This window comes from Nematostella vectensis, chromosome 2 (assembly GCF_932526225.1).
Source record: "Nematostella vectensis chromosome 2, jaNemVect1.1, whole genome shotgun sequence".
In the NCBI taxonomy this organism is placed as follows: domain Eukaryota; kingdom Metazoa; phylum Cnidaria; class Anthozoa; order Actiniaria; family Edwardsiidae; genus Nematostella; species Nematostella vectensis.
Window position 1 is genome coordinate 1222165 of NC_064035.1, and position 13891 is coordinate 1236055.

Below are 13891 nucleotides of genomic sequence, written 5' to 3' on the forward strand. Positions count from 1 at the left end.
AATAAATACACATCACAAAGCAATGAGAGTTTATTGTGACCTTTATTCTAGGATATAAGACAATTATAAGACAATTACAGGAGGTGTCAATCGTGAAAAAATATTCGAGCTAGATACTGGGATTGACTGGAGACTGACTGAGAGGTTGGTAAGCCTGTGGGCTGAGAAAAAAATGCGTTATTTCCTAACGACAGACCCCATCCCTACACTGGCTAATGCCGAGCCTAACACTGACTGGTCTCATTTCTCATTGCGCATTCATCGTGGAAGGGGGTACCAAAATTGAAGACACAAAAAGTGAATCACGGTGAAATGCATAGATGAATTGTGAAGAGGGAGGGGATTACCCTTGTCACATAAGCTGGTCGTTTATTTAGTCGTCAACAATGGTATCGTGACGCTTGGCGGCTCTTGGCTGCGCGGCTTTGCATGTTCCCTCCCTTACTCCTCCGTCCCGCGATTGCCAGTAAGTGGGTAGGATTCTTTAAAAAATGGCTCGATAAGCAAGCGCGCGTGCTTCTCATGTTACTCCTCCGTTCCTGACTGATGACAAGATAGAATCCCAATCAAACTTCGACTTACAGGTAAGTCTCGTTTAATTTTAGAATTCTATCCACCTTCTCGGTCCTAGCCCCACGCTCCGGTTTATTTTCTCTCGCCCGCGGACCCCCTCCCTCTAGCTCAATGCCGCTACGCAGGATACGAAAAAGCCAACGAACCAGAATACGTGAAATACTGATACGTTTTATTCGTTTTCCTTTAAACATAACACAAAGTTTCTAGCTCCTCGCGAACAGTGACCTTGTAATACAAGTAGCTGTCAACTTGTGCCAGACTATCTGAGAGGCTCAACTGGCACTTACAGAGTATCACTCGCAGGCCTGTGTGTATATATCACAGTGAATATCGCCCAAATGCAGCACTCTCCTGATAACAATCATCTGAAAAGTCTCCGCGAGTCACGGCGCACAAACTTCATAATTAGTCATGGGAATCACACGAACTATCCTAAGGATCGTCACACTCGTGTTAATATCAGGTAGGTTTTGCTTGCGCACGTCTGGAAAATACTCGTATAAATGTCAATAGTATGAAGCACATTTCCAGTTTTAGCAGGATTTCACTCTTTGCAACTCACTGCATTTATTTGACGAGCTACAATGAGTTTAACTCAACGCAATTTCAATGAATTTCGAGCTGTATCGCCGCTGGATGTCATGATACCGCGAGGCTATTTAGATGCGCCTCTTTAACGTATTCTCCAATTTAATTCCAATTTAAGGTTTAAACACTGATTAATTTTTCTTCTATGTCGGCAAAAATCTTAATTTGTTTTTATTAGCAACAAGACAAAATTAAGAATTCCCCCCTTGAACAATGACTGTTTTTGTTTCTCGAGAAAATGCAACGAGCTCTGGGTTTGAGCGGGAAAGAACGTTAAAGTAGCGCCAACCGTGTTTCCCGCCTAGTCGAAAAATTCTCAAAAGGTCGACCCTGTCATATCTCTCATAATCGCCCTTGAAAATGTGCGCCAAAATACCTAACGAAGCACGATGACCTAATGACCTGTTTCTAGCCGGAATGAGTTTGGTCTCCTTTGCAGCCGTAAGCTTGGGGGCGGGGGGCTAAGCGGGACTTCTACACGATTGGCTGCAAGGAAACTCACATGGAGTCTCCGGTCTCGGGGTCGCAAATGTATTAACACGTGTAAATGCAGCGAAATCAATCCAAGCTGAGATGATTTTCCACAATAACTCGGTAGAAAATGAGACAAGTTCCATCAGAATATCGAGCAGTAAGCGTAAAAAATCTTGTACGAGAAAAGTTAAAATCCTGCTGTTTGGTTTTGGTATCTGTTTAGAGGTAGAGGTACATGTCAGTAGTCATGTGTAGTGTAAGATGTTTAAATCTATGAAAATTATTTTGGTACTTTGGTGCTTATTTCTTGGTAGTTTGGTAAGCACCAAAATACAAAAAAAATAGATAAGTTTTGTTATTTCCCTAAAATTCCCTCATTGAATGTCATTTTATTTTTATGGAACATTTTCAATAAAATCTAGATAACTATGTTGTCTTTGTAGTGTTGTTGATCGTGAAAATATGTATATGATCTTATTTAATTTTATTTCGGTACTAACTCTACTGTGATAGTATTTGTAAGATTTTTACACCGCAAAAGATTAGATAGGACAATCAGCCCTTTCATGGAGCACACCTCCCCGCCTACCTGAAGAGATGACGCTCTTACCTTTCTTGCCCCAATCAGTGTTGTGATATGGCATTTACAATAAAAACCAAGATAATATATATTTTTATCATATTCAAAGTTGGCAGTAAAATATTTGTCGTACATGTCACAACACAAGGGCCCAAACAAGTTGAAGATCTCAGGTATCCCAGTCAACCCTGCGCGCAGGGTCTAGTTTCAACCAATATTCGCCACAGGAACCCGGCATCGAAAAAAGAAACGCTTTTTTCTCTCCGATGGGAAGAGATACCTGCGGGGGAGGCTAGGGCTATCTTACAAAATGGAATGGTGGAATTAATAACGCGGAATGGCGGAACGGCAGAATGTCGAAATTTGGCCCAAATCCTAAAACGCGGAATGACGGAACGAATCCTTTAAACCTTTTTCAAGGAATCACGTAACAGGCCTCATTCTTTGAAAGAACAGAAGCCACCTTCCTTTCGTATTATTTAATAACAAAATAGTATTTTTTTAAGTAAGTAAGTAACTGGACTTTTATAAACTTTACTTTAGAAACTTTTACCATTTGGGTTTTATTGTTCCGGCCGCGAAAAAGTTAAAACCCATTCGAACCAAACTGGCCTTTAGGGACTGTCGGCAACAACACAAAGACGCCCTTTACAAAAGGCTTGTTGATTTTGACTGGTCCCCTCTCAGGGAGCTTTCCAGCATTGATGATATCGCTAACACCTTCCAGTCGACCCTACACCTGTTAATGGATGAATGCCTCCCTTTGAAATCCATCACAATGTCTTCACGCGACCCACCTTGGCTAACACCTTTGGTCAAAGTGCTTCTACGGAAGAAGCGGCGATTACAATGCAGAGGCAAGGCAGAGCGCGTCCGAGAAAACAAAATTGGCAGTTTGGTGTCCGGATATAGACGCAATCTCAGCACTGGAGAAGTAATCGGATCGGCCAAGTGGTGGAGAAGGGTGGACTGCCTTAGTCAACGGAAAAGTCACTCTCCATGTCAGTTAAGCGTACAAGCGCAAGAGCTGAACAAGTATTTCAAGGATCTGTGTTGGGAAAAGGAGTATAGCAAGCCTCCCCCTGTACCAATTGACAATGAGTATGATGTTCCCCAACTGACGGAAGTCCAAACATGGAAAGCCCTAACATCGTGCAGGAAAACAGCCTCTGGCCCGGACGGCATGCCATTTTGGATGTGGAAGGAAAACGCGGAAGCTCTTACTCCCATAGTATCTGCAATTTGGAATCTCTACGGACGCAGACATGGCCCAGGGAATGAAAAAGATCCAACATAAGTCCTCTCCCTAAAGTTGACGTACCGCTCGAGAACTCTGACTTTCGAGGTATCAATATCACCCTGGTTGTGTCCCGGATCTTTGAAAGAACGGTGTATAATGTTTTCAACAAATCTGCTGTCGAGGGACACATAGAGTCAGCCCAATTTGCTTATCGTTCGGGGGGCAGCTGCACGGAGGCCCTTCTGCGCATACAGCACTTCCAACTTCAGGCTTTGGACAACTCGAGCAACATTGCTGTTCGTCTTTTCTCGATGGATTTCTCAAAAGCCTTCGACAGCGTAAAGCACAAGATCCTGGCTGACAAGCTCAAGGCGTGGCCACTAAACAAATACATAATCAACTGGTACTTGAGCTTCCTCGAGGGACGACTACAGAGGGTGTGCACCAAAGGAGTCACCACAGACTGGGAGATCGTTAATCAAGGGACCACGCAAGGGAGTGTCTCCGGACCTTGTTTCTGAGTGATCTTGACATACAAGACGAGGGGATCCAGATCACAAAGTATGCGGACGATTGCTCGATCCAGGTGGCTGTGAGCAATAATGTAGATAGCTCAGTTAATGTAATAGACCATTTTCTTAAATGGACAGATAAAAACAAGACGAGCTGTAACCCCAAGGAATGCCATGAAATTGTATTTTATAAGAAGGGGGCGAAATTCGACCCAGCCCCTGTAAGTAATATTCCTAGAGTGAATGAACTCAAACTACTAGGAATAACGCTACAAACTAATTCCAAATTTTCCCTTCACATTAACATAAAATTGAAGGAGGCAAATGCTTGTCTATATGTTATTAGATCCCTGAGAAAGGAAGGATACCAACAGGCAGAAGTATATCACCTTTTTATGAGTATTGTTGTACCTAAACTAACCTATGGCTTGGCAGTTTATGCGGCTAGCCATTCAGAGTTAAACACCATTCAGAGATTTTTAGATAGGTGCAAAAAAGGAGGTATATCTCTTATAAAGTCAATATCATGGATCTACTTCAGAAAACGGACACGAAGATCTTCAACAAAATCAAAGGTAACAGCAACCACCCTCTAAGGGATATTGCTCCTGTTGTTATATCAACTAACTACAATCTTCGTAATAAGAAGCTCACCAAGCCCCGTGTTAACACTGATAGATTTCTCAACGCCTTTGCTAATCGGCTTGCACTCAGATATAATCTAGCCTTAGCGAGTGAGCCTTAAAGTTGTAACTGCAGGTTGTTTGTTTTTGTATTTCTGTACTTGTAAAGTAGTGTGTAAAGTAGAGCGCTCCTAGAAATGTATTTTTTCTAGTAAGAATAAAGATTATTTTTATTATTATTATGATTATAATTATTACTAGAAATTCAGAATCGTATCAATAGGTTTTTTTTTTACTAGAATAGCTATATTTTGGTTAATCGTATCAAGGATTCCCTCACCTCTCTCTCTCTCTCTCTCTCTCTCTCTCTCTCTCTCTCTCTCTCTCTCTCTCTCTCTCTCTCTCTCTCTCTCTCTCTCTCTCTCTCTCTCTCTCTCTCTCTCTCTCTCTCTCTCTCTCTCTCTCTCTCTCTCTCTCTCTCTCTCTCTCTCCCTCTCTCTCTCCCTCTATCTCTCTCCCCTTTGAATACTTTGAACTCTCAAGGAATTCTAACTATTTCGTGCTAGAACTCTCCCCTTTGAATACTTTGAATTATCAAGGAATTCTAACTATTTCATGCTAGAATAAGCCACCTCTGTGAATGTAAAATGAAATGACGAATTCAAAAGTAACTGCGATTTTCTCTTTTTGACTAGTTGGGGAGCCATTCGAAGACTTTTGAGGGCGTCTTCAAGACTATTCTAAGGAGCAAGGATCAACTTGTTCTCTCTTGTGATTTGGAACGTTTAAGAATGAAGGGCAACTATTCATAAATAAAGGCATTAGTAATCTGTTCAGTTGGGCGTAGCAGATGTGTCAAATAAATCTATGAATACGCTGGTTTTGTGCAAGGAGACCTAAACGAGAATAGTTCCTGACAGCGTTTAGTTCTGACACACATTAAGAAAAAAGGGAAAGTTTTGGAAAGTCCGTGCAATAGGATGGTCTTACTTAAGACTTTACTGGTACTGGTTCTTCTACAAGGTAAATGGACACATTCTTACGCGATTTGATGGCAACGCTTGTGAGCACACAAACGCTATTTTATTTCGAGCGAGACTCGAGCATTGTCATTTCGAAAAATTCGATCAGCGAACACACTGACTTATTTTCTTGGGGAAGAGTACGACATTCTTTGGATATTAGCTTGAATGATGCATAGATAAATAAAATTGTTTGATTTTGTCTAGATCTCTCTTGTGGCATTAGTTGGCAACTAGTAAAAGCAGAAACCGATCTATTGTTGACTTGAATTACTTTTTTTTCAAAAGGAAACGATCATTCTTTTTTTTCGATGGCAAACATCCAAGTTGAAAAATAGTACGAGAATGTAGGAAGCTAGGTCGTCATGCTTTTTCCAACATAACTCGATTTTGTTGCTCGTTTTACCTCAGACAAAGGAAATTTGTCTACCCTAAAAAATTAACGTACGGCAATGGCTTCAGGCGCTTGAAACCGATGATTTGTTACAAGGCTGTGTTGTTTTGTGGTTTAAAAAACGCCCCTTAACTCGCAGAGCTCATATCAGAAGCATTTTCAATGCAAGTGTTAGTGCTTAGGATGCCATAAGTTCCGAATGATCGCGTCACGCCTCTGGCGACTAAAACTCATAATTCTAGGTAGAAATATTTTCCAGCTCAAATCAAGTGAAAAAGTTCGTTGCGGGCTTTGTAAAAATCAGAATTTACGAAACAATGAAAAAATATATAAGTTTCAAAAAATGTTCTAGAGACAACTCACTGTGGATATAAATATAAGTAAAGCATTGGCAATGGCAATGGCAATAAATAATTGAAAAGCGTGCCTTTGCCAACTATACGGCCTTATCACTACCTGGCGACGAGAAAGAGCAAGTGTTTATATGGAGTCAAACAAACATGTGAAGCATAACGCATTTTCCGTGTCCACATCTCAAGGGCCAATACTAATAGAACATTCTTTAAGAATAACATGAACAATATAAAAGCCTCTTCAAGTGGTCATTTCTGTTGTGGCTTTATGATCACTTTGTCAGACAGTCACCAGTTGTGGTCGTTATCCCCCAACCCGCCTCCTTGTACGCTAAAGTCCGGCTAAGGCGACTGTTTAACTTGTCTAAAATTCTGAACTACAAGGGAAAACTCTGCTGCAGTAATCATTATGGAGTGCGTAATTATCAATCCATGATGACACTGACGTGATATACGACAACGAAACACATTCGCTGAAATAACGCGTTAATTGCGCTCCCTTTGAGGCCTGACATCGATGTCCTTACAGCGTCGCAAATGCTTGAAGTTTTATTGCATTGCGCTTTTGTTTGACCAATTCTCTACCTACGCCGAGAACGGGTTAGATTAAGGGCTAGCGCAATTGGGTCAGCGCAACTATGGGCTAGTGCTAGCGCAATTGGGTTGGGGCTAGGGCAACTAGGGGTAGAGTAAGGTTTAGGGCTAATGCTAGCGCAATTGGGTCAGCGCAACTATGGGCTAGTGCTAGCGCAATTGGGTTGGGGCTAGGGCAACTAGGGGTAGAGTAAGGTTTAGTGCTAGCGCAATTGGGTCAGCGCAACTATGGGCTAGTGCTAGCGCAATTGGGTTGGGGCTAGGGCAACTAGGGGTAGAGTAAGGTTTAGGGCTAGTGCTAGCGCAATTGGGTAGATTAAGGGTTAGAAAGTGGACCGCGCAACTGGATACCGCATTTGTGTTTGACTGATTCTCACTTGTGTTGCGCTTGTGTTTGACCGATTCTCACTTGTGTTGCGCTTGTGTTTGACCGATTCTCACTTTTGTTGCGCTTGTGTTTGACCGATTCTCACTTGTGTTGCGCTTGTGTTTGACCGATTCTCACTTGTGTTGCGCTTGTGTTTGACCGATTCTCACTTGTGTTGCGCTTGTGTTTGACCAATTCTCACTTTTGTTGCGCTTGTGTTTGACCGATTCTCACTTGTGTTGTGCTTGTGTTTGACCGATTCTCACTTGTGTTGCGCTTGTGTTTGACCAATTCTCACTTGTGTTGCGCTTGTGTTTGACCGATTCTCACTTGTGTTGTGCTTGTGTTTGACCGATTCTCACTTGTGTTGTGCTTGTGTTTGACCGATTCTCACTTGTGTTGTGCTCGTGTTTGACCGATTCTCACTTGTGTTGCGCTTGTGTTTGACCAATTCTCACTTGTGTTGCGCTTTTGTTTGACCGATTCTCACTTGTGTTGCGTTGCTCTTGTACTTGCGCCCTAGTAGTGAGAACCAACCTTTATAGATCAGTCATGTCAATCACGCGAGCGCGATTAGCCAATCAGAAAATAGGTCGAATGGCCTAATAGCACGTGCCATTTCCTTTAGGGCTGGGGCACGCAAATGGCGATTGGCGATGCAATAGATGCAACGTGAAGTTCAGAGCGATCGGCTGTTACAAGGACAAGAAACACGACCGCGCACTGTCCGAGCAAATACTGAACGAGCGAGACACCTCTAGTAATGTGTATGGAAACCAGTTGATCGACTGGCACGACTGGAATGACTACTTGTCTGGTTTCGCATGTCGCTGCGCCAAAGTAGCACGAACAAAGGGCTATAGTTTCTTTAGTCTTCAGTTTTACGGTAAGAACGCCGTTGTTTGATCTTCATAACATTTGCCCTCTATAATATTTAATCACATAATAGCAGTCATTTCTGAGAAAATGGAATGGAAATTCGTTTGTACAAAAAAGGTAGCCACTTATCCTCTTCTTTGACCCCGTAAATTGTCATTTATTTTAAGATAACTGACATAATTTTAGAGCATTATTTTTCAACGAGGAAACTCCATTATATGATCCAGGTTTCGGAGGTGGAAGGCGGGGCGGCGACAAGATATAGATGTGATTGAATGATTGGTTGTTATAGATGTGATTGAATAATTGGTTCTTATAGATGTGATTGAATGATTGGTTGTTATAGATGTGATTGAATGATTGGTTGTTATAGATTTGATTGAATGATTGGTTGCTATAGATGTGATTGAATGATTGGTTGTTATAGATGTGATTAAATGATTGGTTGCTATAGTTGTGTCGAAATAATTGATTGTTATAGTTGTGATTTAAAAATTGATTTTTATAGATGTGATTGAATGATTGATAGCTATAGATGCGATTAAATATGTTTCTTTTTAATAAAATGATTGATTGTATTTCCAGGCGAATGCTGGAGTGGACCCGATGTCATAACGTCTGTTAAATACAACAAGCATGGCGAATCCGACAAGTGTATTACGGATGATTACCAGAAATGCGGCAAGTTCAGTCGGTTCTGTGTAGGCGAGCAGTGGACAAACTTTGTTTATGAGATAGGTAATGACTTTTAACCAATTCCTTTCGCAGTTTTTTTTCCAGATCTTAAATAATTTAAAGTTATTGGGTGGGGCCTGTCCCCAGAATCCCTAAATAAGAAGAGCGTTCTCAACTTTTGAGTCCCCCTTCACGAATAGGCCCCCATTTCCTTTTGGATCACTTAGATGTCAAGCGTCGTGTCATATTTGCTGGGATATCCTAATGCGCCGTCTTTTCTTGCAGTGAGACCAACATGTAGGGTGGAAAGGGTCGGTTGCTTCAAGGATCATCATTATTCTGGTGCTAGGCCATTTCCAGAGTACGTCCAAACAGACCGAGATATATCTATACCGATCTATACTGGCACCCCTATTGACTGGAGGAACTGGGACGCTTACATGCCTGATGAAGTATGTCGATGCGCGAAAGCCATCAAAGCTAAGGGATACAGAACCTTCGGCATTCAATTCTATGGTAAGCTCTGGTCTGTAACCGGGGTATGGCCATTTATAATTGTCGGCTATGCCCATTCGTGTCTATGGTGGTGTGACTGATCATGTGACGTGTCTGTGGTGGCGTGGTGATCATGTGACGTGTCTGTGGTGGCGTGGTGATCATGTGACGTGTCTGTGGTGGCGTGGTGATCATGTGACGTGTCTGGGGTGGCGTGGTGATCATGTGACGTGTCTGTGGTGTTGTTACCGACCATGTGACATGTCTGTGGTGTTGTGACTGATAATGTGACGTGTCTGTGGTGGCGTGGTGATCATGTGACGTGTCTGTGGTGGCGTGGTGATCATGTGACGTGTCTGTGGTGATCATGTGGCATGTCTGTTGTGGCGTGGTGATCATGCGACGTGTCTGTGTTGTTGTGACTGATCATGTGACGTGTCTGTGGTGGTGTGACTGTTCATGTGACGTGTCTGTGGTGGCGTGGTGACCATGTGACGTGTCTGTGTTGTTGTGACTGATCATGTGACGTGTCTGTGGTGGTGTGACTGTTCATGTGACGTGTCTATGGTGGTGTGACTGATCATGTGACGTGTCTGTGGTGGTGTTACCGACCTGTGCCTTGTCTGTGGTGGTGTGACCGACCATGTGACGTGTCCGTGGTGTTGTGACTGATCATGTGACGTGTCTGTGGTGGCGTGACTGACCACGTGACATCTGCTATCAGGTGAGTGCTGGAGTGGACCGGACAGTGAGGTACAATACTGGAGGGATGGAAAATCGGACCAGTGCGTAAACCATTGCTTCAAACCTTGCAAGGGATTCGACAAGTTCTGTGCTGGAAAAAACCACGCTAACTTCGTCTACCGGCTCCAAGGTGGGTACTCAACCCTGCTTCCAGACCTGACACAGGAAATAAAACAGTACGGTCTGGACTGATATATTCCCCTTTCCTTCAGAGGCACCGTGCGAGATTAAGCACAAACCTGAAGGCTGCTTCGCCGAGAAAAGTGATGACCGCGCCTTCAAGACCGAACTGTTGGACCGTCTTGATCCCGCCAGCCCGCACTTTTATGGCAGTATCCTGGACCTGGAAAAGTGGAACGAGTTTTCGAGCTTTGTCTGCGCATGCGCTCGTGCTGCCAAGTTCAATAATTTCAATAGCTTTGGGATTCACAATAATGGTATATTGTTCACTTCTTATCAATATTCAAAGTGACATTTTCGTACTTTGATATTAAAGGACTACCGCAGGCGTAACGGTTAATTGACTTATCAGGGGAGAATGAATCATTGTCATTGTTATTGTCATGGTCATTGTCATATCAGGGGAGAATGAATCATTGTTATTGTCATGGTCATTGTCATTGTCATTGTTTACAAGAAAGTGTTTTTTGCTCTGCCTTATTTGTATTCTTATTTTGATTTGCGCAGCTACTTGCTGGGGTGGAAATGCGGTGGCAGTGCATGGCAAGTCGGACGAATGCGTCAATGACAAAGGTCCATGCCCGGACGATAAAGAGTCGGACTGTGCCGGTGGACCAAACTCCATTTACGCCTACACGATCTACGGTGAGTAACGATCTACGGTGAGTTACGATCTACGGCGACATACGATCTACGGTGAGTTGCAATCTACGGTGAGTAACGATCTACGGTGAGTAACGATCTACGGTGAGTTACGATCTACGGTGAGTAACGATCTACGGTGAGTAACGATCTACGGTGAGTTACGATCTACGGCGAGTTACGATCTACGGTGAGTTGCAATCTACGGTGAGCAACGATCTGCAGTGAGTTGAGATCTACGGTGAGTTACGATCTACAGTGACAGATCAGATCTACGGTAAGTTATGATCTACGGTGACAGATCAGATCTACGGTAAGTTATGATCTACGGTGACAGATCAGATCTATGGTGACTTATGATCTACGGTGAGTTACGATCTACGGCGAGTTACGATCTACGGTGAGTTACGATCTACGGCGAGTTACGATCTACGGTGAGTTACGATCTACGGTGAGTTACGATCTACAGTGAGTTACGATCTACGTTGAATTCAGATCTACGGAGAGCTCAGATCTACAGCGAGTTAGGAACTACGGTCAGTTATATCTACGGTAAGTTACGATCTACAGCGAGCTTAGATCTACGGTGAGTTCAGATCTACGGCGAGTTACGATCTATGGCGAGTTACGATCTACGGCGAGTTACGATCAACGTTAAGTCCGTGAGTTCAAATCTACGGCTGACTGAAGCGTTTAAAATCACATCGACTTCAATCTGGATTGGTTATTTAGATTTTTTTATGAATAGCCGTTGTATTTCAAAAGAGTAAACAATAACCAGTTAACAAAAGAATGGTTGATCGACATTTTTTAGACTCTGTGCCAAATTATGTGAACTTTGTTTTGAAGTCTTGATAGAATATACACTCTTTTTTTATAAGAACGTCTAATTTTCAGTTTAGGCTGGGCCGTTTTTATTTTTGGGACATTTTAAGGCTGAATATGTTCTTAAAGATGTTCTTAAATTTTAGTGTATATAAGAATATAATACCCAATGAATTATTAGGAAGAATTACACTTATGATTAATAGCAATAATAAGCACAATTTGATTCTGCATTTTAGATTGCATCAGCACAAAGAATAATTTTCTGTTATATGAGCCTCGGCATGTTCCTAGCATGTCCTAAAAATTTGGTGAAATCTCAGGCTTGATGATGTTCTTATAAAAAGGTTCTTATAAAAAAAGAGTGAATAAAAATTAGATGCTCGTCCCAGTAAGTAAATAAATCCGATTGCATAGTTCTGAAGTCAAATCCATCCAACGATAAAAACGGCTCCATTTTATATGCGCAGCATGGGATAGCACATGAAATGATGGTAATTTTAAAATGACAAGATATTCAATGTGAAAAAGAGGATCTCTCCCTTATTTTTTCGACTTCTTTTCTTTTCTTTTTTTTCTGTTTCAATATTTGATTTGTATCTTGCCTCTTGACTTTATAGCCCTTTATATCTTCCTAATTTTTTGCAGGTTTCCAGTACTAAAAAAACATCATCTATTCCATTTCAGAATGAAGAGAGCCTTGATTCACTTGCCATAATCTGGAGAGGAGTTTTCAACCTTAAATTGACAATGATAGCATTCTCTGTAAATAGAGCAAGCCATCGCAGAATCATGGGGGAAAAACGTAGCAACATTTAAAAGAAAATTCGCCAAAATTGTGTATTAAATTGAGACACGTGAAAGAAATAGTATAAAACCAATAGACAATAAACAATAAATTATATAATCACATCTAAATAAAACTACAGGATTAAACGTAGCACTACAATGTCCGCCCCATGATCTTATTCATCTCTCCCCTCTTCTCGTCTTGCACACATTCTGATGGACTCCTTTCCCATAATTGGCCTTGTTCCCCTAATGGACTCCTCTCATACCTGTTTCCCTAATGGACTCCTCTCATAATGGGCGTTGTTCCCTTATATGCCTAATGGACTCCTCTCATAATGGGCCTTGTTCCCTTATAACCCAAATAGACTCCTCTCATAATGGGACTCTTTCCCTTACATCCCTAATGGACTCCACTCATAATGGCCTTGTTCCCTTATATCCCTATCCCTAATGAAGTCAAGACCCGTACCCCAAAACGGCCGAAAGTCCACTTTCGGTTCTCAATAGACGTGCTATTCGTAGACAAAACTATAAAGCATAAGCTAGATCACTTTGGTATGTCATTAATCCATAAGTCAGACTTTATTTGTAGCCAAATCCGACAATAAACGTCCCGTGAAAATACTGCATAAAATTAAAAAAACCCTTTTTGTTCTGTCGGGGGTGGTCAGATTTTTATCAGAAAACTTCCTCCCCCTCCCCCAGAAAAATTAGGTCCACTTTTTTTGATTTCGCACCCCCCCACCCTAGAAAAATCCTGGGTACGGGCCTGACGTTCTCTCGTAATGGGCCTTGTTCCCTTTTATCCCTAATGGACTTCTCTCATAATGGGCCTTGTTCCCTTATATCCCTAATGGACTTCTCTCATTATGGGCCCTGTTCCCTTATATCCCTAATGGACTCCTCTCATAATGGGCCTTGTTCCCTTATATCCCTAATGGACTTCTCTCATTATGGGCCCTGTTACCTTATATCCCTAATGGACTCCTCTCATAATGGGCCTTGTTCCCTTATATCCCTAATGGACTTCTCTCATAATGGGCCTTGTTCCCTTATATCCCTAATGGACTCCTCTCATAATGGGCCCTGTTCCCTTTTATCCCTAATGGACTCCTCTCATAATGGGCCCTGTTCCCTTTTATCCCTAATGGACTCCTCTCATAATGGGCCTTGTTCCCTTATATCCCTAATGGACTCCTCTCATAATGGGCCTTGTTCCCTTTAATCCCTAATGGGGTCCTCTCATAATTGGCCTTGTTCCCTTTTATCCCAAATAGACTCCTCTCATAATGGGCCTTGTTCCCTTTTATCCCTAATAGACTCCTCTCATAATGGG

The 13891-nt window shown here is 42.2% G+C and overlaps 1 protein-coding gene across 2 annotated transcripts; it reads left to right on the top strand.

The window, feature by feature from the left end:
- The first annotated feature begins 776 nt into the window (after positions 1-776).
- Positions 777-12703, top strand: LOC116616115. 2 transcript variants are annotated; one of them, XM_032377994.2, is made up of 8 exons: positions 777-1039; positions 7952-8209; positions 8788-8940; positions 9163-9393; positions 10097-10246; positions 10329-10553; positions 10804-10941; positions 12451-12703. In XM_032377994.2, the coding sequence occupies exons 1-8, from the start codon at positions 988-990 to the stop codon at positions 12453-12455; spliced, it is 1212 nt and encodes a 403-aa protein (XP_032233885.1). In that variant the 5' UTR covers positions 777-987; the 3' UTR covers positions 12456-12703. The 2 variants fall into 2 exon arrangements, with proteins under 2 accessions (XP_032233885.1, XP_032233886.1); XM_032377995.2 differs by lacking the exon at positions 777-1039 and adding an exon at positions 5324-5616.
- The last annotated feature ends 1188 nt before the right edge of the window (positions 12704-13891 follow it).